This window comes from Terrapene carolina, unplaced genomic scaffold, assembly GCF_002925995.2.
Source record: "Terrapene carolina triunguis isolate 2854851 unplaced genomic scaffold, T_m_triunguis-2.0 Scaffold67, whole genome shotgun sequence".
Classification (NCBI taxonomy): Eukaryota; Metazoa; Chordata; order Testudines; family Emydidae; genus Terrapene; species Terrapene triunguis.
Window position 1 is genome coordinate 32,767,153 of NW_020664418.1, and position 25,160 is coordinate 32,792,312.

Here is a 25,160-nt window from a genome sequence, read left to right on the forward strand (position 1 = left end):
AAAATTTGTTGAGACAGAAAAAACCTGTTTCCTTTAGGAACAGGTCATAGAGGGGTGAAGGTGGGCAGATGAGGGGAAGGAGGGTTGTCTTTTAGGTAATATTAACACAGCAGAACTAATAAGCTAACAGATGTATGAAACGGCATCTTAGGCCTCACAACACAGCTTTTTAGGTCATTCTTATTGATGGATGTCTTGATGGTAGTATTTGTCCTTCGTGCCTGTAGCTCTAATCTCATTTTCTTTCTCTTCCCTTTGCAGACATTTACACATGGGTAGAAATACCAGCATAACATATTCCTAATTGCTTTGGTTGGCGTAGGATATAATGAATCCTTGACTACCTCTCTCAATACACCTCTACTTCAATATAACGCTGTCCTTGGGAGCCAAAACATCTGACCGCATTATAGGTGAGACCGCGTTATATCGAACTTGCTTTAATCCACCGGAGTGCGCAGCCCCGCCTCCCCCCGGAGCACTGCTTTACAGCGTTCTATGCGGATTCGTGTTATATCGGGGTAGAGGTGTACATGCTGTCTTTCCTTCTTCTTTCTCCACAGAGCTATGATTGTGGGAGAAGGCAAGGCCAAAGAAATGCATCTTGTATTTAGAGCAGATGGTGGGTGAGGTTTGTGATGGTCCTTAGTTTTTGTGGGAGTTCATTCCACAAATTTTTGGGCCAGCCCATGAGAAAGTTATCTCCTGCACAGATTATCTTTACCATTATTGTAGGGAGTTCCGTTGTGCCAGAGGAGCAAAGTTGTTAACCATAGTCTTCAACCCAGAGACTATTTAATCCATTCTCATGGTGCCCTGCAATAGGTTATGTTTGGCTAGGGCATCATTTGACTCTTATTCTTTTGTGTACAATGGAGGTCAAACATCTACTTCCAACAAATAGAAGATGACAGAACCATATTTAATTGAACTGTTGAACTTTATCATAAAAATACCCCAATCTGCTAGATACTGAATTTCTGTTTCAGACATTCTTGAAAAATGGGAGAGATTTTCAGACTTCTAGCGTTAGGCCTAGTAATCCAGTAATTTGTGCCCTGTTTGGGACAGCTAGGGCCTGACTTTTAGAGGAGCTGAGCATAGTCACAACTCCAACTGAAGTCAATGGTTGCTAAACACCTCTGAACAATGGCCTCACAGCCATATGACCATTGCGTACCATTGGCAGGGGCAGAGCAACATTGCTTGCTCCTTCCTCTACAGGGAAGCACAGGAATGGGAAATGACACTGCACCTATATGGGCCAGACTGGAAAACAGGGGCTGAATGTGGCGCAGACTTGGTGGGGCCAGCAACTGCAGCAGGGATGACTTCACCGGGCTTTGTGGTGATGCCTGGGATCTTCTGTGCTGGGCTCAGCAGCTGCTGGGCTCAGCAGCTGCTATGCTTGGGAACCACTCTCTGTGGGTGACTCTGTTGTGTTTCCTTATTCTGGGCAGGAGTTTTATTGGAGAAGAAACTTTGGTCCAGAATGCCTGGAGGTGCCCCTGCCTCTGAAAGTTACACCATAGATGTCACAGGATGGATACTCAATGTTAGCAAAAATTTAGGCCTCTACTCCTTTGTACTATACTTCAGGTTACTCTATTTATCTGTAAAATGGTATTAATAATGCCTGCTTACCTATCTACCTTAATGGGTGCTGTAAAGTTTAATCAGTTAATGTTTGTGAAGTACTGAAAGACCCTCAGATGGCACTATAGGACTGCGAAGTACTAGGATAGTATTATTGTTATGTAAGGCTAAGTATACCAATATTCACTATGAATCATTGTTTATATTTGTCCCATCATTGACTGGGATATACTTTCTTTTCACATTTACTTATAGTGTAAGCTTAGAAATGGATAGGTCATGTTATTGGAATGGGTGGTGATAGACTCCTGAAAAAGAGTCCTTTCATCCTTACATGAAACTTGGAAAGAGCAGGAAGAGCAGCCAATGTAGACACTTCAAAGACACCCTTAAGCAGAATCTCAACTCATGCGGCATAAATATCGATCACTTTGAAGACAGAGCCAAGGACAGATCCGAATGTAGAACAACTATCAATAAATGTTGCAAACACTTTGAGAAAAAAAACAGATGTGAAAAAGTGATTCAAAAAAAAGGGCCAAACATCATGCTAGGTCTTCAGTGGGTGCCTACACATTTCTGTAGGACATGTGTTTGTGACCTCGCTCCTTACAGATTGGATCATACAGCTACAGGAAAAACACACACAAGATGTTTTGATGTCATCATCGAATACGACAGATGGCCATACATTTAAAGTGTTCCAGTGAGACTGTAACAGGGTGTATCCTGGCAGTTAAGAAGTGGCTTGAGGATGCCTCAGGACCTTACTCCATCTGATCAATAACTGTCAGGAAACACTGAACTCTTGGGTCAGTATTCTTGTAAATTCAATAGATGGATTTTTCCCTATTTCTTTTCTGGGTCTGGTGTCGGTTGTATTTTGAGTTAATGGGGTGGGATTTTTTTCTTAAAAAATGGTCAAAAACTTTGTTGTCCTAAGTTTAGAATGATCACAAAAATACCAGCTGCTAAATGTTTTGCAGTGATCGGTTTCTGTTCAGTGTGTTTAGTCTGTAGAGTATCTAAATAGCAAGCTCATTTCAAATGCAGCCTCTCTCTTCAAGGAATTGGGAAGGATGTGGTAATGCACCAGTGGCATAAATTACTAATAATACAGTGTATTATTTATTCAGATAATAGAAAGCATTGTGTTGGTTTTTCTAAGTGATTACACCTGTTTAATTTCAAGTAATGAGGGCTACAAGATGCTGATCATTAGTGTAATATAATATACATTTCTTCAGTACCTTTAAGCTGAAGATTTCAAATCACTTTTACAGACAACTATTAAAGATATGAAAGATTAAAGTTAAAAGTTAAATATGTGAAGGAAACATTACCCACTGCGACAGTGACTCACCAGCTGGCGCCCTGCCTTCTGGCTGGATGTAGCATTGTAGGATTTTTCTCTCCATATCTCCGCTTACCAGACATTCATCTTGTGACTTGGACTTCCAGCTGGATCATGTTTAGCCTCATCCATTTACACCAGTAAACCAGAGGGTAACTCAGCAGTTACCACAACTTCGCATTAGATCATCAGGCCAGGGTCAGGCTACTAGTCCTTCCAGCCCTTCTGCCTAGGGTCTCCTTATGCTAGCCTCCTCGGTGAGACTGTAGGAGAGCCCAGGCCTTCCCTCTACCCTGGGTTTTGCTTTGTCAGGCCTCTTGCTTCTCTCCTAAGCTACCTCCTACATCAGTCCACCTTCTCCTCAGGGGGCTCACATGGTCAGCAGGGACTACCCTGGGGACAGCTCCCAACATGACAAAGGAAAGAAAACTAAACTAATGGAAATAAAGAGCAGTACCCACCCCCCTGTCCATAAGGGCCCTCCAGCCAACTGTACTACTGCTCCACACTCATAGGAAAGCTAAGGCAGCTGGGCTCACTGCTTGCTCCTCTCTGGGAGCTGAGATGAGAGGTCTGTCTACCTCCCAAGGCTAGAGCCCTGTGAGCTGGGCTTCTGCCTTCTGAAGCTCCTCCTCCAAGTCCACCATACTTCACAGGTGTGATGGGGTGAGGCTGCCTGAGTCCATTGGTGCTCCTTAACCCCTTCCTGTCTAGTGCAGGCTTTGTATACCCCATAACACCCCCATTTTATAGGTGAGGAAACTGAGATACATGCAGATTAATGTTGTGGAGCTCTGGGTACTCAGCATCTTTGAAACCAGGCCATAGGTGACTTCTCCAGCATCTCAGAAACAGTGCCAGAGCCAGGACACTTCCTTACTCTCAGTCCCCTGCTTTAGCCACTAGACAATGCTGGTCCTTTCTGTGGCTGTGAACATACTTGTCTGTATTTTAAATGGCTGCAGAGTCATGTGGTTAGGATTTCATGTGGCCTGTTTTCCTGCTCTAGAATGCGCCACATCAACCTTGGAAAGGCACTAGAGGGCACCAAAAGTAGTTAATTGTTGTATACTGCAATAAAGCAAAAACTGAAAAGGCCTGAATAGAATAATGCTTGAGGAGAAGCAGGACAGTGAGAAGCTGCAGCAAGTAACTGGGCAGCAGCTCACACATGGTGCAAACAACCAGTAGCTTGCTATAACTGACTGCAGAAATCTGTGTGTAAAAAAGTATCCACCAGGTCTTGGAAAAGTCACAGCTCTCCTATAGGCCTCAATTACACAACGCAAATACTTAACTTTCAGCATGTGCTTAAGTCCCACTAACCTGAAAGTTAACTCCACTGAAGTGCTTTGCTGTAAAGGGATGATTTGCTGAATTGAGGCCTTAATGCTTTCAAACAAACTTAAAACCAATATTTATTGAAAAGAAAAAGGGACCATGATGGAGAAAATCCTGGCCCCACTCAATCAGCACACTTGAGAGCAGAACACATTCTCGGTTTAATATGACAAACTCCTGTTTGAATGCCTCAAGAAAAATCTTCATTGTACTGGTAAGACTGAGGCTCCCTTGTAAAATGAATGTTAATAGAATGTTGTAATTGTAAAAAATACTATACACTAGCAAGTTTGCATTTAAGGGTCCAGCACGAACCTTACCATGTCATTCATCTCTCCAGGGCTCTTCTAAGAAAGTTAAGATTATAACAGCCTCTGATACTTGGATTTATTAAATACCACCAATCAGGCTGAGCTGTCAATATTAGATCAAAGACAAATCACATAGCAAGTCTTTCTGGGATTTTCCAGTGCTATTGTACTGGGGAATGTACACCTCTACCTCGATATAACGCTGTCCTTGGGAGCCAAAAAATCTTACCGCGTTATAGGTGAAACCGTGTTATATCGAACTTGCTTTGATCCGCTGGAGTGCACAGCCCCGCCCCCCGGACCGCTGCTTTACCGCGTTATATCCGAATTCGTGTTATATCGGGTCACGTTATATTGGGGTAGAGGTGTATATGAATAAATGCCTGAAATTGGCTTCATCGAGTGAATAATAATTGGAGGGGGTAGCCCATGTGGAAAAGGAGGGATCATTGATTTGACTGGACATATGTAATATCAATAAGAGCTTTAGGCTAGTGTTTTAAGAAAATAAATGCTTAATTTTTCTGGGCTGTGATTGACAGAAATCTTCCTGTTCTGTAACTATATCTGTGTATAAACATATTCGCTAGTTGCTGTGTAAGGATAGATGGCTTGACGGCTTTTGCTGAAAAAAATCAGTTTTAAGATCTGTTTTCTTTATGAAATATTTCATGTCAATTTCAAACTACAATGTGTGGCATTGTCTGTTTTTCACATTGTAGCTTCTCTCAAAGTCCAAAGGCCTAGAATGGAAAAAAATGCTGAAGCTCCAAGATGTTCAGGCCAAGCTAGGAGTTAGCCCGAAGGAAATGCTGACCATTGTCGAAGAGGTATTTCACCCTGAGCCTTACAGCGGAGAGGAAATTTGTACATGCCTGGGAATTAGCCTTGAGGAGCTCCGCACTCAGATCCTCAGTCAAAACACGCAAGATGGTGAGTGTACATCAGATGGTGTTTTTCATTTTAAAAAGCTTGTATTATGTAAAATGTCGATGTGCTTATAAATAAAGGACATGGAAATCTTGCCAAAAGAGTTCAGCAAGATCCTGTGGGAGGTTTTCTAGGGTGAAAGAACTGGTATTATTATGATATTAGCCCCATTTGTTCCCATCTTTATACTGAAATAGAGAAATGAATTTAAACATAGTTCCAGCAAAACTAGTTTGTAAAACACTTGGAGTGGCTGTTGTGGACAGAGCCAAGCCATCTTAGAATCATGGCTTAGGAAGAATCTACATTCCAGAACTTTTTTAAAGCATAGCTCTATCAAAACCAAACCATATTAGCAATCACTTCACTGGAGTCTTGTTGAAACCAATTTTAAACACCATTCCTTAGCTCACATTAAAGATTAAGGGCTTGTCTACACGGTGGGGCAATATGCCCCACCGTGGGCATATTGCCCCATTATGGGGGGATAATTTCTAAAGCACACAAATGTGTTGCAAATTAATTCATGTGCCTGGACTAAAAATAGTGTGGCCATTGCAACTCAGCCTGAAACTTGGGTTCTCAAGTCTAGGAGGTCAGGTGGGCTTGAGAGCCCGAACTCCAGCCCGAGCTGCAACGTCCATACGGCTGTTTTTAGCATGCTAGCTTGAACCCTGCTAGCCTGAGCCCAGCTCCTGGGCCTGGGAGGCTCGCTCCCAGCATAGACGTACCCTTAAGGTTCCCTAGTGCACTTTAGCTTAGTTCTGTTTCAAATAGCACTACATTAAAGCGCACCAGCAGGGTCTACACAGACCAGTTAATGCGCAACACATTAGTGCGGTTTAGAAATCACACCCCGTAGAGCAGATTACCCCACCAGGGATACAAGCCCTTATATAGATGGGGGCCAACATTTCAGATTTCCAAGTGAAACAAAATATCATCAAAACCCATGAAAACTTGCACATGCTTCAGGAAACTTGCCTTGGGTAGCATGTGGTCTAAATCCTCTTCTTCTGGTCCCCTCCCGCACCCTTTAGGTAACTGTTGATGGAAGAAATCAATGTAATGAAATATATTTGCTTACCATCTCTCCCGTGTATTTCTACTTGTTATTAGACAATATAGTTATCGGTGCAGACCCAAAGGGACCATTTCTGTAATGTGGACTGTATGTATGTTGAAATCAAACAATTTTCTTGAATGTAAATACGGAATTACTAAAAATGTTTTAAGAACAAAAAGATATAAGAAATGATTCCAGTCTATCTGCGGTGGCTTTCTGAGCTCTAGGGTCCAGGTTTTTTACACCAGTGCAACTGAGATTAGAATCTTGGTTTATAAATTTAAAGAAACCTATACTTCTGACTAAGCTATGTCATTTCCAGAGTGTGGTCACAGTCCCTCTGCTGCCTCCACAGCTTAATTGCATCATTGCCAATCCTTCCCAAAAACTATTCTCCGGGATATTCTTTTTTTCAGTAAGTGGCATCTGGGGCCATTGCAAAACATGAGAGAGCGACCTAGGGCCCTGATGCCACATCTTTGCACCTCTGCAGTGACACTGGGGGACCCAGAACTATTCTAGCATGGGAAGCCCCAGATGCATAAAGCTGAGTAGAACTATTTCTGTCTCACCTGCTTGCTGTCTCTAGGGGTCAGAGTTGTCCCCCTGTGGCTAGGGAGCTTTGGGTACCTTCTGGTAAATTGTAGGTGAATGCCTCTTAAAAGATGTGAGAAAAAGGCACAGAACGCAATGTGCCTGTCACAGAACGCACACAATCCTGTGGGGCCAAGAGCCAAGCCTGCCTGAAACACTCTCCTGTGACTATTTCAACCCTTCCCTTCCTGCCACCAGCTCACTCACTTCTTCCTTTTCTCCACTCCTCCCCAGCATCTTTCTGCCGTGTGTGTGTGGGGGGGGAGGGGGAACAGAGTGCCCCCCCCCCCAGACCTCCTCATTACCCTGGCTGGCCCTGGAACACCCCACATACACAGAGGTGGAAGCAGGTGGTGCAGAGCCAGCTATGCCAGTTTTATGCCATCCCAGGATTCCCCTGACATGCTAAGCTACCCAGAATGCTTAGCTACTCAGGACAGCTGTCTACCCCTTTGCAATGCTGGAGAGATGCCAGTATGGAATCAGAGACCAAGATCTGGCCCTACGTCTCTATAAAAGGTTGTACAATACCTGTGTGCATTATATGTAGAATATACTGAAGTGTGTACGGACGCTCCCTGATTTACGCAAGTGTTCTGTTCCGGAACGCCTTGCGTAACTTGAATTTTGTGTAAGTCGGGAACGTATACTCAACCATTACGCAAAAAAAACCCCAAAAAACCCAACCTTTCTAGCTTATGGAACTTACAGAACTTTTTCCGTAAGTGCGGATTTGTGCGAGTCGGGTTTGCGTAACGTGGGGAGTGTCTGTATATCTATAACACATGTATTACATGAACTATGTGCTCTTAGATATTGCAGGGTATGAATAACCTTTTTTTTCTTCCTCCCCTTTCCTACCCCACACACTTCCATCTTCATGGAAACTCATTGGGGTTCTCAGTTTCCTGTACTATCCCCTCCCCTGTTCCCCCCGTATGAAACAGTATAAGAATAGTCACTCACAGATATGACTGTATTGCATAGCTCTGGTTTTAAAAGCTAACTTTTAAGGCTCAGTAGAGTTGAATTGTTTATACAGATCGTTATTTTGACTTAAAAAAAAAACAGTCTGGATGAAAAATTTTGACATAAAAGCAATAGAAGAAAGTCCAAGGAAATGTTATACTATAGCTCTGTCTAGTGTTTGCAGATGTTCGCTGAAAAAAATCTCTTAAAATTTGCGTGACCATGATCTTGTTTGATAAAACCAATTAAAATGGGTTGTGCAGAAGTCTGTTTGCAGTTGTACAAGATAAAAACTAAACAACAGATTCCTGTAAAATTAGATATAAAGAGAAATAAGACAGACACAGAGTGAAGAAATCAAATCAACTGTTTCTTGTTGTTATACACCAAACAAATTACACTTTATGTTGGTTTTGGAAAGCTACAGCCTCTTCAGAAAAAATATTTTTGCTTTTGTTTGCTGTATTTTACACTGTATCCTAATGACAGAGCCTGGTCTCTTGCTATGAGAGAAGAAAATACTGATAAACAACCCAGGCTTTGTCATTATGATACTGTGAAAAACACAGCAAACGAAAGCAAAAATGTTGGCGAGAATTTAGTTAAATGATTTGCTGGATTCTGGTTTTTCCTTTATAGCTGAACATAAATTTGAGGCAGTTTCCACTTCTGCCATCTCTCACAGGGCCGGCTCCAGGGTTTTGGCTGCCCCAAGCAGCCAAACAAACAAAAAAAGCCGCGATGGTGATCTGCGGCGGCGATTCGGCGGGAGGTCCTTCGCTCCGAGCAGGAGTGAGGGACCGTCCGCCGAATTGCCGCCGAACAGCTGGACGTGCCGCCCCTGTCCGAAGTGGCCGCCCCAAGCACCTGCTTGGTAAGCTGGTGCCTGGAGCCGGCCCTGATCTCTCAAAGACTAGTGCTGTTTATTAGTAATGCTCTGTGCTTATACTGCATCCAGTGTAAGAACCTGAAAGTTTTTTACAGATATTAATTAGTCTCAGCACCCCTCCCCACAGATGCTTATCGGTTAGGAGAGGAGAAATAAAATGTTGGATTTGTGGCTCAAAGCTTCACCCACGTCTTCATCACTCTGGATGAAGCCAGGGATAACAATACAGAAGAGGTTTCAGAGTAGCAGCCGTGTTAGTCTGTATCCGCAAAAAGAACAGGAGTACTTGTGGCACCTTAGAGACTAACAAATTTATTTGAGCATCCGAAGAAGTGGGCTGTAGCCCACGAAAGCTTATGCTCAAATAAATTTGTTAGTCTCTAAGGTGCCACAAGTACTCCTGTTCTTAATACAGAAGAGGGACGCTGCAGATTCCAGCTGAGCTATTTTCTTTTAGCCAATCAGAAAGGAATAATGCGCACACACTTCTCACTTTACAGTACTGTCTATTATCACATACATTTCAGTCAGATCCACCTCTTTCTTTCCCTTCTAGTAATATTAAAAATTCCCATTCTTTCCAATTTGACCGCTCCTTGTCCTTTTAGTGAGGCTTCTTAACCAATTGCATGACCCCTCTCTGCACTGTTTAACAAGACTGTTTAATAGACTAGTTGCAGTTGAATTTGCAATGATGTACATAAACCTGTTAGAAGTTGAATTTTTTGAGCCCTACAGCACACTTTCCTTAACTAGTGGGCAAATCAGAGGTGGGACCAAACCAAAACCAGGGATCATAATACAACTAAGCTCCATATCCAAACTTTGTAGGTAGCTGATGAGCCAGATCCTGGCTTCTGTTCCAGCCTCTTTGCACTGTTTGGCACCACAAAGACCCTGAAAAGCCATCTTGTCCAGGTAACAGGATTCCTCCCACACTGGGGAATCTGGGTGTCTACGCCACATCACCCCACTTCCCTCAGGATTAGAGGGGTATAGAAATTTCTTAGAGCCACCTTTGAATCTCCTCACCCTCCACTGCTGCTGTCTGGGCAAAATCAAAATCCTGGGGCTGAAACCTCCAAAGTTAGGAGAAGGTCGGATCTGGACCTACACTTTGTGCCTTGGGACCCTCTCTAGAACCAATAGTATTTATCATTAATTATTCACTTTCTAAAGTGCAGTAGTTTCAGCTTGGATTTGATTGCTTCAGAAAGTATTTAGGCTGCAGTGGGGTGGTGGGAAGGTTGTGTATTTATAAATCCCACCACAGCAGGATAAACTTCTATAAAATAATGTCTCCTTTTTGCCATAAAATGTTTTTCTCTTTTAAATGGGATAGTCTTAAACCAATTTTTCCTTTTTACATATAAAACAGTAATCTAATTTTGACATTTAAACCTGGGAACAGAATCACCATGGGAGCTAAAAGCATCCGTTTAGTCTGTGGGTTTGGCTAGTTAACCCCCACTCAGAAAACTAACGTTAAATTCGGGAAAAATATTGCTACTGAAAAAATAACCCTCAAACCACAATGCAATGTGAATGAGTGGGGTTGTATAGTCTTTCACTCACACTGCGAAGTAGTCCAGAAGAGTGGTGAGCTCAGTGCAAGAACTCACTGTAACTTTTTTTGTTTTTTGTTTTGGCACAGAAAGGCATATTTGGAAGTGGACTTTTAAACATACTGCCACATATGCTCTCTTTAGCAGGCTGTAGCCTCAGTTTTGTCACAAAGAGCATGTGCCAGTAGAGCGGAGTAGCAGAGTGCATGTGTAGCTTATAAGGAAGACTAGAACAGAGTAATAATGGAGTGGTCAGTCTACTTTAGCAACAAAAAGCACTTTTAGAGGGCAGGCATTTCTGCAGTAAAAAATGCCACTATTAAACCAGTAGGTGCCATAATCTCTAAAATGTGTCTTGACTGAGGGTAGGGTTGTGTTCAGGAAAGGTTCATGCAATTGCTCTGTTTTCAGAGGACCAGACTGTGAACAATTTACTCACATTGATGAGTAGTTACTAGGGCTGTCAAGTGATTAAAAAAATTAATCGCGATTAATCACACAATTAATTGCACTGTTAAACAATAATAGAATACTATTTATTTAAATATTTTTGGATGTTTCCTACATTTTCAAATATATTAATTTCAATTACAACACAGAATACAAAGTCTACAGTGCTCACTTTATATTTATTTTTTATTACAAATATGTGCACCGTAAAAAACAAAAGAAATAGTATATTTCAATTGACCTAGTACTGTAGTGCAATCTCTTTATAATGAAAGTTGAACTTACAAATGTAGAATTATGTACAAAAAATAACTGCATTCAAAAATAAAACAACGTAAAACTTTAGAACCTACAAGTCCACTCAGTCCTACTTCAGCCAATTGCTCAGACAAACAAGTTTGTTACAATTTGCAGGAGATAATGCTGCCCACGTCTTATTTACAATGTCACCTGAAAGTGAGAACAGGCGTTCACATGGCACTTTTGTAGCCGGCATCACAAGATATTTATGTGCCAGATGCACTAAAGATTCATATGTCCCTTCATGCTTCAACCACCATTCCAGAAGACATGCATCCATGCTGATGACGGGTTCTGCTCGATAACGATCCAAAGCAGAGCGGACTGATGCATGTTCATTTTCATCATCAGAGTCAGATGCCACCAGCAGAAGGTTGATTTTCTTTTTTGGTGGTTCGGGTTCTGTAGTTTCCGCATCGGAGTGTTGCTCTTTTAAGACATCTGAAAGCATTCTCCACACCTCATCCCTCTCAGATTTTGGAAGGCACTTCTGATTCTTAAACCTTGTGCCGAGTGCTGTATTTATCCTGAGAAATCTCACATTGGTACCTTCTTTGCATTTTGTCAAATCTGCAGTGAAAGTGTTCTTAAAACGAACATGTGCTGGGTCATCATCCGAGACTGCTATAACATGAAATATATGGCAGAATGTGGGTAAAACAGAACAGGAGACATATAATTCTCCCCCAAGGAATTCAGTCACAAATTTAATTAACGCATTATTTTTTTAACGAGCATCATCAGCATGGAAGCATGTCCTCTGGAATGAGGGCCGAAGCATGAAGGGCCATATGAATGTTTAGCATATCTGGCATGTAAATACCTTGCAACACCAGCTACAAAAGTGCCATGTGAACGCCTGTTCTCACTTTCAGGTGACATTGTAAATAAGAAGCAGTCAGCAGTATCCCCTGTAAATGTAAACAAACTTGTTTGTCTTAACAATTGGCTGAACAAGAAATAGGACTGAGTGGACTTGGTTTTGTTTTTGAGTGCAGTTATGTACCAAAGAAAAATCTACATATGTAAGTTGCACTTTCATGATGAAGAGATTGCACTACAGTACTTGTATGAGGTGAATTGAAATATACTATTTATTTTGTTCATCATTTTTACAGTGCAAATATTTGTAATAAACAAATAATATAAATTGAGCACTGTACACTTTGTATTCTGTGTTGTAATAAAAATAAATATATTTGAAAATGTATAAAAACATTCAAAAATATTTAATAAAATTCAATTGGTATTCTATTGTTTAACAGTGCGATTAATCACAATTAATTTTTTTTAGTTAATCGCGTGAGTTAACTGCAGTTAATCGACACCCCTAGTAGTTACTCACAGGAGTAGGCCCATTAGAGTGACTGGGATGCCTTGTGTGTGTAACAGCTCACCATTGTGGGTAAAAGGATGGGGAATCATAATCTGCCCTGGATGAAATATAACCACCACGTAACAACATTTTCTTGTATATATTAAAGGCCAGATTCGGTCACACACATTCAATAGTATCTTTCTCTGCCAATAGTTCCACTGAAATCATTGGGACACCTTACGGGGAAAGGTATATTCCACATTTGTAAAGGTGGTAGAATCTTTCCCTTTAAGATTTTGGATGGTGAGTTCTTCCCCTATGATAGATTTCTTGCAGCCCTACTACATCTTCAGAGATGAGCCATGTTTAGTTCATTAATATATAGTGAAATGTATCTTAAGCAGATGCCAATGAGACCTGACAAAATGTATAGCCTAGTAGAGGTTGATTTTTTTAGCTAAAGGTCAAATTCTGCAGGAAACCCCAAGAAAGGAATCTGCTGAAAGTGAAGTAATAACAAATAATACAACTTACTGGAAGTCACGTTTAATTATTATTTTTTTAAAAAAATCTGCGGCAGCAGCGTGGATGCGTTTGCACGATTTTCATACACTTAAAATTCAAAAATGACCTTGCCAAAAAAAAAAACCACACAACCCCAACCATGGTACAGTTCTCTGCTATATTTAACTAACCCACATTTGTTTGGGACTAATAGTCCCTGGACTTTTGCTGTTTGCGTTTTAAAAGAATTTTATGTGGATTTCGGACAAGGTTTCATTAATGGCAGTTTAGTCTTAAGATTTCTACATTTTGTTATTGCAGCCCTTGGTGCATTGGAAAATCCCAGTGTTTCCTCCAAGGGCAGTTGGTAGGCAATGAATGTTTTGGACCCATTTCAGTAGGGCTCTGATGGCGCTGAAGAAGTCATTTAAGGGCAAGTCCTTCGCAGAAACATGGAGGCCAGGTGCGCAGAGCCCATAACGAGGCTGCAGGACCCACTCGGGTTCATGGGGCTCAGGCTCAGGGGCTGTTTAATTACAGTGTACACGTTTGGGCTTGGGCTGGAGCCCGGGCTGTAGGACACTGCAAGCTGGGAAGGTCACAGAGCTCGGGCTCCAGCCTGAGCCCAAACGTCTACACCGCCCCTTAGCCCAAGCCCTATGAGCCCGAGTCAGCTGACATGGACTAGCTGTAGGTTTTTAATTGTAGTGTAAACATACCCGTAGTGTCCTAATTGCTGCTCCTTTGCATCCTTCTGAGCCAGATAACAGAGAAGATGCTGCAGCCCTTAGTCCTTACCCTGGCAAAACTGCCATTGACTTCAGGGGGCGTCTAACCCCTGTGTAGGGACTGCGGGATTTCATCTTTGATGGCTCTGTAATAGTCGTAGCTCTTTAAAGCAACTCTATTCCTAGCTCAGATATAAGATTTGTATTGTGCATCTGTAAGTTTTATACCTTTGCCACTTTGGCCACGGTAGGTTGAGGCTCCAATGATCATTCTGTTCTCTTTGTAAAATATGAGGCCACCTGCCAATATTTTTTTTTATATAGTAAATGATTTTGGGATAGTCATCTCCTGCACACATCTAAGCTTTGTTGGCTGTATGGCTCTTATCCAAGGACCGTCAGATCTTTTCCTATTTGTGCAGTGGTGGCTGTTGTTCTTTCTAGGTCAGTGGCCTCCAGTTCAGACATAGATCCAGTTGTTAGAAATATCAGTTTTACTGTTGATATTTTTGATTGCATGGCAGTGAGTATTTAGATAACCCTAATGTGGAAGAGCTTTCTCCATTACTTGCAGCATATGTCTGGATTTATGTATATCCTTAGTTTCCGAATCAGAGGCAGTGCCTGTCGAATACAAAGATGGTTGGCAGCCTGAAGCTTATTTTACTTGTACAGAGCATCAGACTTGGGGGTATGGGGAGGCAAACACTATAAAAAGATTTCGTTAAGCATGTGGTTAATTTTTTTGGATTGGAATGCTGCTATGCTCTGTCATATCTATGACACTTGTGGTTTTCCCCAAGTTTAGATTTACAGCTCCAAACTGTAAAAAACAGAAACCTTTCATCTAATGATATCATTTCTTAACTGATATTCACTTGGCAAAGAGTCGTATTTGCAAGGGAGTCTAAAACAATAAGAACACAAAACCAGTTTCTGTCATTTTGAATGTAATAATTGCTTGAAAGGATAACATTAGATTATAGTCAAACCAAATGTCAAGTTTGTGGAGTCTTCATGACATGAGAGAATGCTGTCAAGGACAGAGTTTCTGGCTAGCAGCCAGCAGTTAGAAGATCCATTCTAGTTGCCAATACATAACATGATGAGCATAACACAACCACAAAGTGTTTTAAGGTAATCTGGCCAGTAAAGCATTGCTTTACCAAAGGGTGGTCTCTGAATCAAATACAGGCCTTGGCAAGACTTTTACCTTAAAATTGAAACCAGACATGTTTTCAGTTCATTTTTTGGGTTACTACTGTTCAATGGTGATTTACAAGAGAGTGTGAGCTATGGCAATCTCTCACGCAACTTCAGATATGCCCTAAATGAATGCACATTTAGAAATCTCCTTGCTGTAAAACAATAGCTTTGTAAGAAAAGAATATTTAAAGAGAAATCATCTCAAAAAGAACGCTCTGGTTTCTGTGCCGAGCAGCCTTTCCCTGGCAATCCTGAACGCTCAGGCACTTTTCTGCAACGCATATTGCAAACAGCTACAGAGGCAACAAAAAGATGGAAATATATGGTAAAGCACAGCTCTGAATGCATCAGATAAATCAGATATGGATGGTTAAGCTTCCTCTATTGCTCAGTGACATTTCCAATGAGACTGAGCTTCCAAGGGACATTCCAGTCTTTACATTTTTTTTAATCTAGTCTAAAAACAGCTTGTATTCAGAAGGCAGCCATGTTCAATGCATCTTTATTAACTAGTAGTTGAGTTACATAGTAAACAAAGGAATATTATCTCCAATGGAAAAAAAGTTGTTTTGTTCTACCTATCACATAATATGAGCCCATTTGCTATAATCTGGCTCAGTACATCATCCTCAGCAGCTGTAAATTGGTGTAGCTCTTTTGAAGTCCTAATTTACACTAGCTAATTTTTTATACTAAATAAAGAGAATTCGATATTGGTGATGCTACAGGTAGTGACAGGACATGTTACTGGGCACAGTGTGGGACACCACTACGTTGTGCCTGGTTTTGGCCACAGAGAAAGCACTGGATTCACCCTTCCAGCCTCAGATCTGGAAGCATGAGCCAGGGGGTTCTACTGTATTGGTGGTGAATCTGCAGATTGCCTGTATCCAAGAACCCACCCGAGAGACCTTTCTTCATTCTACCTATGACTTCAAGTTGGCCTGCAGATTGAGTTCCCCGATGGAATTGGTGAAGACCCTGGCTTTGAATGTTCCTCCCATGCCAAAAAAATAGACAGATTCAACATCCATCAGTGGATCTGAATGCCTTAGAACCGAGGAGCTAGATACGCTGAGCCTTCATGATCCAAGAGGCCTTGACAGTGCCGGGATACATATAGATCTGGATAGTCTCCTATACAATAAGGAGATTGACTCTGTGCACTTACATTTTTAGTGTTTTTATGAGACTTCTTCCTTAGAGCGTCTGAGTGCCTGAAAAAGAGATTTTTTTCAGAGAAGCAGCTAAGAGCATTCATAACTCTCAGTACAATGAGTGGACTGCCAACTGGAAAGATTTCCTCTTTCCTTTGGAGATGAATCTGACAACTCCAGATTCTCCAATACAGAAGGCCAAGTGGACACAGCCTCCTCCAAGAGTAAGCTCTCAGAGTCTCCTCCCACTGGTTTCTTACACTGAGACTAAAGGCCATACTGGTGAGAGGCATTCTACTTAAAGACTATCACCTACATGAGGGACAGTGTTTGGAGCCTGAGCACTTTTCTGGATTCACCGTGATAGGAATCTACACTAAGTGCTAATGGAAACATAACTTTATTTAAAATGTCAATATTTGAATACAAACACTATCTACCCATAAACGTTCTGCTAACTGCAGATATTTTAATTTTACCTGTGCAATTGAAGAGGAGAGAATGGTCCCAATTCTGCCTGCGGTGACCAAAGCAAGGAACAGTTGTTGAAGTGGTACTTTCATAGTTGTTGGTGGAGTATCAGATCCACAGGCTGATTTGTGCATGCCCCCTCTGTCACAGTTCAGGGCAAATGCACTTGTACTCCCTTTGCATGGTCTACCAAGGGCACCCATTCTAGGTTCCTGGCTCTTCAGCCATCACCTCTCTTGGGTAGAAACCCACATCTCTCTACCTCCTGAATGGGTTTTTTCTAGGCTGCACAGTTCCTTGCCTACACTCTGATGTTCCCAGCAAGCCAGACTGCCTAACAGGCCAGCGTCTGTGCTTAGCTTTCTCTCCAGAAGCAATGAACAGCATAATGCCCGGCAGTTATAAGTTACCATAGTGCTCTTTCTAAGCAAGCACATTTATTCTTAAGGTGAAAGCATTAGAGAGAAGACATATTAAGAACAATACAAGCACCTACACGCAAGCTATAAAGCTTACGAGAGGTCACCCCAACTACAACCTCAGACTCTATTAAGTGTCAGTCCTTCAAAACCCAAAACTGAGTTTTTCCTGTGGTTACAAGTTCATAACCATCTCACATGCAGAACCAGAACCCAGGCTGGGGAGAGCAGCTTGGGCTTTTGATCTTGGCCTTTGGTAATAGGTAATCAGCAGACAAAGACCCTCTCCTCAGGGTTTTTGCATAATCGGAATTAGGGAATTTGTATTCACCTCTTCCTATGTATTCCCTAGGAAAAACACTTAACACTTTTTATTCCAAAGGTCCGTTCTTGTCTGCCACATTGTTCAGTATAGTCCATTGAACACCCAGATTTCACAACTGCCACATCTCCTGCCTTGAGAGGCTACTTACAATCCTGGCCAACAGTAATACATAAACCATTCATTTAATACAGTGGAGCTCAAAGATACTTAAACTTAATTCAATAAGGTCTCCCCCCAAAATTGCCATATCTGTCACATCTGTCCCTAAAATAGTGGATGTAACTAGAGTGCTTGACCTGCCTTCTAAGGGAACCCACTGACTGGATGCCATTTCTAACATGACCTTTCATAATTTCACATTTCAGCTATTTCAACTGTAAGCATGCTGCTAGCAAGCCAGCATAAATCATATGGAATTGTTTGACAACCATCCTTCATAATTTCTCTCTTTAGAGCCTATGGGTCAGAACTCTCACAAGCCCCTGGTTACCCCCAAACCTTTGGGTGTGAACTTGAGACCTGGGCCTCCCAGTCCCACCTCCCATCTGTGTATATGGTATCCTTTTGTCTCTGAAGGGGTTGGCTGCCCCAACAATGGGTTGACATCCCTCTACCCCCACATGCACTGCTTTTAACAGCAGAGGAGTCAGGCAATGGAGTTTCTTCAACCTCGCATTGACTACAGGGTCAGGGCCTGGGGACTCTGGTGGCCTAACCTCAGCTTCTGTGGGGGGAGTGGGAAGATCACTGTTATATATTAGAGCTTGTTTAAAAATATGTTTGGCAAAAATGTTCTTTGAGCGAGATTTCCCTTTCTTATTAAAAAAAAAATCTTATGGACTCAAAGAGTCAGACCAACTCTAATCTTTGTAATGTGATGCTAAAGCACCTTGCAAACTCTTTGCATGAAGAGTTGTCTATCACTTCATCCATCTTGTAATTGTTTTTGGATATTCTTTCTAGAACATACATAAAATTGTCAAAACTATAATAAACACTTTGGTTTGAAATCCCCAAACAGTATTAAAACAGAGCTTTTAAAAAGAAGTGTTTGATTATAGCAAAAATCTTTTAACTCAGAAGCCGTCTAATATAAATTAAAAATTACAGAAACAAATGTAAATCTTGTAAGTTTCCATTTTTTTCCTTTTCAATTAGGTACCTGTTAATGAATAATTGTAACATGAATATTTTCACTTTATTTTAGTTACCACCTTTAAACTGTACCAGCGAGCTAAGCATGTGTACAGCGAAGCTGGCAGAGTGCTGGAATTTAAGAAGATATGCAGTGAGGCACCTGCTAGTGCAATCCAGCTGCTGGGAGAATTAATGAACCAGAGTCATATCAGCTGCAGGGACATGTATGAATGCAGCTGCCCTGAACTGGATCAGCTGGTGGACATCTGCCTGTAAGTTTTGACAGCAATAAACCGAGAACTCTTTTTTGAGGATATGGTTTGAATAGATGAGAAAACATGACATCATTAGCTATTGTAGTTTTAAAATGAAAGAAAAATATTCTTGTCTCTTATCACCAAATTAATCTCCTAAAGAGATATTATGTAGTCAAATGTTTCCCTGCTGACATCCGAGTCAGATGAAAGCTGCACTTTATGGCTTCATGATGGACTCTACTTCTCAACTGACTCTTCATCAAAAACCTCACAGTAAATAAAGTTGGCTACTACTTTTTTAGGTTTTAGAAGAGTTCATGATCAGTTTTCTTAAAATATCTTAGTTGCTACTTTTAGATTTTATTTCTCCTTGCATATTCCTTAACCATTTCACTGCTGACGACCGCTGCAGCTTCAGGACTGTTAATGCATTCTTTGATCTAATGTTGCCTTGAAATCACATGAATCATCATTGACTAGCATTTGTTGATACTAAAAGTACATTTTGTCCAATGCAACTGATATACTAGGCAGCAGTAAAGTGGTTAAATATCAAATATGTTTTGAATGGACTAAGTAGATGACTAAGTAGAGCCAATGAAAGATCTCTGGCAGTAGAGTCTTGGCTCCATGCAAGGCATGGGCAGACGTGCAGTTTGAATAAGACAAAAGAAAAAGTAGAAAAAATAAAGGTTTGTCATTTTTAGTTACATTCACAACTAGATGGACTATGCAAGAAAAAATGTTCTGTAGCATAGAATCCAAAGAGAGAGATAAGCTTAAATGCATACACGTAGTTAGGATTGTATTAAACTAAAATTATTGGGAACATTTTAATTAGATGGACCAAAATGTAATAGTGAAAGAAAAACATGGTGGTTGCCCAAGTTCCATCAGATTTCTTTCTAAATGACCAACAGAAGAAAACATGCAGAATGTAACAAGAATAACTGAACACTGAACCAGACTTCAGTCAGAGTATAAAATTATTTTTGAAATCACGTCCATTGTATGTGACAAAACTTATTTGTTCACCATTCACTCCATCCATAAGCAACATTCATGTATTTCATTTTTTTCTGGATTTAACATTTCTTAAGGATAAAGGGAGTTTTGCAGCTACATTGTTACCTATAGTTAATTATGAAAGTTGATTGATACAAACTTTTATTTTATGGCCAAGATTTTCAAAACTGACCAATGATTTTGGGTGCCACAGTTTTTAGGTGCCAAACTTGATACATCTTGAAGGGGCCAAATTTTCAGAAAACACTGAGCATCTTCCCTCTGTAAGGTCCCTTTAAGCTGTCTTAAATTGGTTACTCAAAAATTGAGACACCTAAAAATCTCTAGTCACTCTTGAAAATTTTGGCTAACATATTTAAGATCATGGGTCAGCAACTGCATAAATTATATCGTCTTTACTTACAGTGATATACAGCTGCCATGTAACTTTACAAACCTTTCCAAAAATACATGCCATAGCATTGCCTCCTCACAAGGTTTAAACTGTAGAGAATAATCTGCATATCCAGAGGTTTTCTGTTTTGCCTAGATCTTTATGTTTTAATATATACTCCCTGCCAAGAAACAAAGAGATCCCTATTGACTATCGTTTGGAGCACTGAAAAGTTTAGCCACTAGTTGGTCAACTATTTTTGCAGAGAGCGTAGACTTGTACTTTCTGTAAATGGCTGTTTTTCCTGTTAGTTGCTTAAAGCAGATGGAGCAAATAAAAAAGGGAGAGATTTTCAAAAGCACTTAACAGATTTAGGGGCATTGAAAGTCAATTGGACTAGGGCTCCTAAATCCCTTTGGAGCTTTTGAAAACCTCGAGTCCCTAAACCACTGTGGATAATTTTCTTGCTACCCCCTATTCTCCATTTCTTGGTGGCATGTGTGCTATTAAATTAGGTGTTGTCAGCCTTGCCTCTGACAGCTAGAGAGGTATTATTTACAAGAGGATACACTTAAATAAGGAGCCTAAATTTCAGAGGTGCTGAGCACCAACAATTTCCAGTGACATCTGTGGGAGCGACTGGTGCTCACCTCTGACACCGAGCCATTTGTGAGGTACCTAGAGATTTAGCTAGGTGCCTAATCTTAGGATCCAAGTTTGAAAATGTTGGCCACATTATTTTGAAGCACAGTAGCTTCAGCTCTAACACACAACTCGTTTCTTTTTAAATGATCTTTTATTACATTTTTAAAATCACTAAGTATAACAGCAAATCATAGGATGTGACCACAGAGAATTATTAAATCAAATGATTCAGAATAAATCTGAAGATATTTAAATGGCATTCCACAATACAAAGCCAACACTGTATCTGCAATACAACACTTAAAAACTAGGTTGCATCCCAAGTGAATTTGAGCAGTTGATTTAGAGAACTGGATTGAACCCTATGAAGGCAAGGGGAATCTTTCCATTGATTTCACATGAAGTTGGATTGGATCCTGCTTGATTTGAGAGGTTGCTTCTGTGGATCAGAGAATAAAAACAGCTGAGAAAAAGAGCAGCATACAAATTTTTTTTTTATAAAATTGCAAAGAAATAAAATAAAGATTGGAAATAAAGAATGAACAGATAATTGAGTCAGTATGTAGGATAGAGCCCCTCTATTAAACACACACATAGAGTAGGTCATGGATTCAGAAAAGCACTTAAGCATTAATTTCATTTAAGCACATGTCTAATGAACCACATGTGTAGCTGCCTTCCTCAATCAGGGCCTGAGCAAGTACTATCCTAGCACCTTGAAACATTCGTTTAACACAGTGGTTTTCAACCTGTGGTCCGCAGACTGCTAGGGGTCCAAAGGGGTCCACACCTTCATTTGAAATTTTTTTAGGGATCCGCAAATGAAAAAAGATTGAAAAGCACTGGTTTAACATAAGTACTACATGTGAGACGGTATCACAAATTACCGGTATTCAAAATTAGTCCTCATTCACTATTATATCATTAACATCATGCCCAATTTCATCAGCCCTAGACTGTGGTTGTCAATGAAGAGAATCTCCCAATGTCTAGATATTAGAAGCATATCAAAATTATTTGATCTAGACAGTGGGTTGGAAACTTCATGACAATGGATTCTCTGGTGAGTTTTCTAGTTCATCCTGTTTTTGTGGCATTTTTGACCCAGCCAGAGGAAACCTTCTCATGGTGTTGTCCTGCTCCTTCTGGATTTGGCTGGAGCCAGGCAATGCAAATATGCAAGAAAATGAATTTACAAAATGGAATGAAGAATTTTTCTGAATTCCAATTAGATTTGGTTTGAGTCTTGCAGATTAGGATCATAGGATTTGCCAATGGACCAGTATCCTGGCTCTGGGAGTGGCTTGTACCTTGGATCTTTCAGCAGAAGGAGCAAGCAAAGATATGTCATTTGTTTGCAGTTGTGACTCCCCATTGGCTTCCCTATGTGGGAATTTTTCTCTTTAAAAATATTTAGAAATAAATTGTAATAAAACAACAAAGGTCTTTCTATGTTGGTATGGAAAACAACAAATGGAATAATAGAAAACAACCATTACTAGTCTGAAAAGACAAACTAGTGTGGTATTTTGTCACATGAAGGACAGAAGGTGCACACGTAGGACCAGATTCTGATCTCAGCTGCACTGTTGTAAATCGACTCAAATCAAACAGCTTCAACTACCTGAAGGGGGGTTCCAAAAAGGATGGAGCTAGGCTGTTCTCAGTGGTGGCAGATGACAGAACAAGGAGCAATGGTCTCAAGTTGCAGTGAGGGAGGTCTAGGCTGGATATTAGGAAACACTATTTCACTAGGAGGGTGGTGAAGCACTGGAACGGGTTACCTAGGGAGGTGGTGGAATCTCCATCCTTAGAGGTTTTTATGGCCCAGTTTGACAAAGCCCTGGTTGGGATGATTTAGTTGGTGTTGGTCCTGCTTTGAGCAGGGGGTTGGACTGGATGACCTCCTGAGGGCTCTTCCATCCATAATCTTCTATGATTCTAAACCAGTGTAACCAAGGTCAGATTCTGGCTCTTAATTTTTGTTTTTAAGGCAGACCAGATGGCTGAGTGATGGGACTCTTAGTCTAACTTTTTTTTTAAATTTTGCAGTACTCCTTTTTCCTTACTAGCACTGTGACTAGTCCTGAAGAAGCCCTGAATCTTCAGAACATGTTATGTCTATACTGGAACAGCAGAAATGTATAGTGTGCTGTCACTGCCAAATTTGAAAATGTCTTATATGAACAGACCCTGGGCAATTAGTGCATGAACTTTCCTTTATTTTTGTCATGTCCTCCTATCTTAATTTCTGGTGTTTTAAGACTATTTCTAACTAATGCCCTTCTACTACTTTATTCACCTCAGCTATTTCAAAGTCTTTAAACATTCTGAGAGAGGCTTATTTTTGCACTTGATGGAAATAACTATATTTCAAAATTTAAGTTGCCAAATTAAATTTGCAGAATTTAAGTTGTCCAAAACATTCAATGCAAATAAAATTCAAATATCTCATAAGACCAAGTGTGCCATGTAGTTTTAAAAATGAGAAATAAATGCGTCCCACATTCACTGTGCTCTGTAGGCAGTTTAGGTATGACAAATGATCTCCTTTGATATAGTGCACTCAATTTTTTATTGTTATTATTATTATTGTAGGCAGTCTGGGGCCATCGGGTCACGCTTGACTGGAGCAGGATGGGGTGGCTGCACTGTGTCAATGGTGCCTTCTGACAAGCTGAGTACCTTCCTAACAAATGTGAAAGAAGCTTATTACAAAAGCAATGACCAAAGGTTAGCTCTGGAGAAGAATAGTCTGTTTGCTACCAAACCTGGAGGTGGAGCTTTGGTTTTTCTTGAGGCCTAAAGAATGTAAAAGTTTCAAAGAAACTATGTAGGGCATTTGGGAACTGGCAGGACTTCCTATGCCACAGTAAATTAATCCCTTTTCTGTTTTGTATTATAATGAGCAGTTGCTATTATCAAGATACATTTCTGAAGAAACAATTAGAAGAGGTTTCTTAGGCTTTATAATGCATTTTTCCATACTAAAAATATCCTTCCAATGAAAAGCAGCCTAAATACTTATTTCTCTCTGGATTATGCATGTAAAGGTGATTTGCTAAAATGTATTCTTTTGAAAAATGGAACAAAGCAGACAATTCAAATAAAGAGGAATACTTTTCTTAAGCAAGTGTTTTTTTCTTTCTCTTTTTTTTTTTTTTTACTGATATAAAGGTAAGTGCAAATTGAATAGAGAGCTATTTCACTTTATAAACCCAAATGAGGTAATATTCAACCCCTAATTTCAGGGGGTTGCTTTAATGTTGGGGTTTACTCACTTCTTCCACTACTGGATGGTTTCTTGTCCCATGTTGCGAATTCCTGTGGAAAACAAAGACGCAAATTGAACTGTTAAGGGAATTGCAAATGTTTTGCTGAACATTGAAACTTTTGTAGGATCCTCAATGAGGAAAATATATGCTATTATTTTTGCAGTGTAATATTAGAGTCGCACCTCTAGACCTCAGTCAGGGATTAGGGCCCCATTGTGTTAAGTAGTCTGAGCTTATTGTTGCTACTATTTAGAATGCAGTTAGCACAGTATTTTTACAACACTTGAGACAACTGCCAACTCTTTCCAAATCCTGAGGAAGCTGAGTGAAAGGCTTCCTGGTTTCTTGGCCAGAGTGAGTGGCATCATAGCTATCATAAAGGCTGAAAGAGCTACTCGAGTCTGACTCCTCTCTTCCACACCATAACTTTCTTAAACATTTTCCTTCGGGGCTAAAATTTCTCTTGCTTGGGCTTAGCCCAACAATGACATTTTGGGTTTTAACAAAATATGTTCTACTATTTTTGAGCTGTGCATCATGAAAAAGATATTTCCCCTAAACTACCAAATAGCCAAGCAGACTTTATGGTGGTCAGACAACTCAATAACAAATAAATTTTAATCTTTTTAAGTGTTTGCAGAAATTTGGCTCACAAATGAAAAAGCTACAAATAATTGAAAGTTGCCCATTGACTATGGATAGAACTTAATTTCTGTTATTCTTTGACTGCTCATTGAGGAAACAATCCTCTCACCAGTGCCAAACCAAAGTAAATGGGTTTGGTGGAGGGTTGGCCTCCCTGGGAGGAGGGGGTGGGGGTGAGAGCAGGACTTGCAGATACTGTTGGCAGCCTCAGGGCTGCAACAGTAATAATTAATAATGGAGCATCTGCAATCATGCTTCCTCTCCCCCCCAGGATAAATGGTTAGTGGCTGCAGCCTAGTCTACCCATCC

The 25,160-nt window shown here is 40.6% G+C and overlaps 1 protein-coding gene across 1 annotated transcript in view; it reads left to right on the forward strand.

The window, feature by feature from the left end:
- The window catches only part of GALK2 (galactokinase 2), a 69,403-nt gene extending 45,364 nt beyond the window's left edge, over positions 1-24,039 (forward strand). The window contains exons 8-10 of the mRNA XM_024200492.2: positions 5,325-5,535; positions 18,701-18,902; positions 23,530-24,039. Of these exons, the coding sequence (XP_024056260.1) occupies positions 5,325-5,535; positions 18,701-18,902; positions 23,530-23,737 (621 nt within the window). The 3' untranslated portion in view covers positions 23,738-24,039. The remainder of the gene's footprint in view (positions 1-5,324; positions 5,536-18,700; positions 18,903-23,529) is intronic.
- The last annotated feature ends 1,121 nt before the right edge of the window (positions 24,040-25,160 follow it).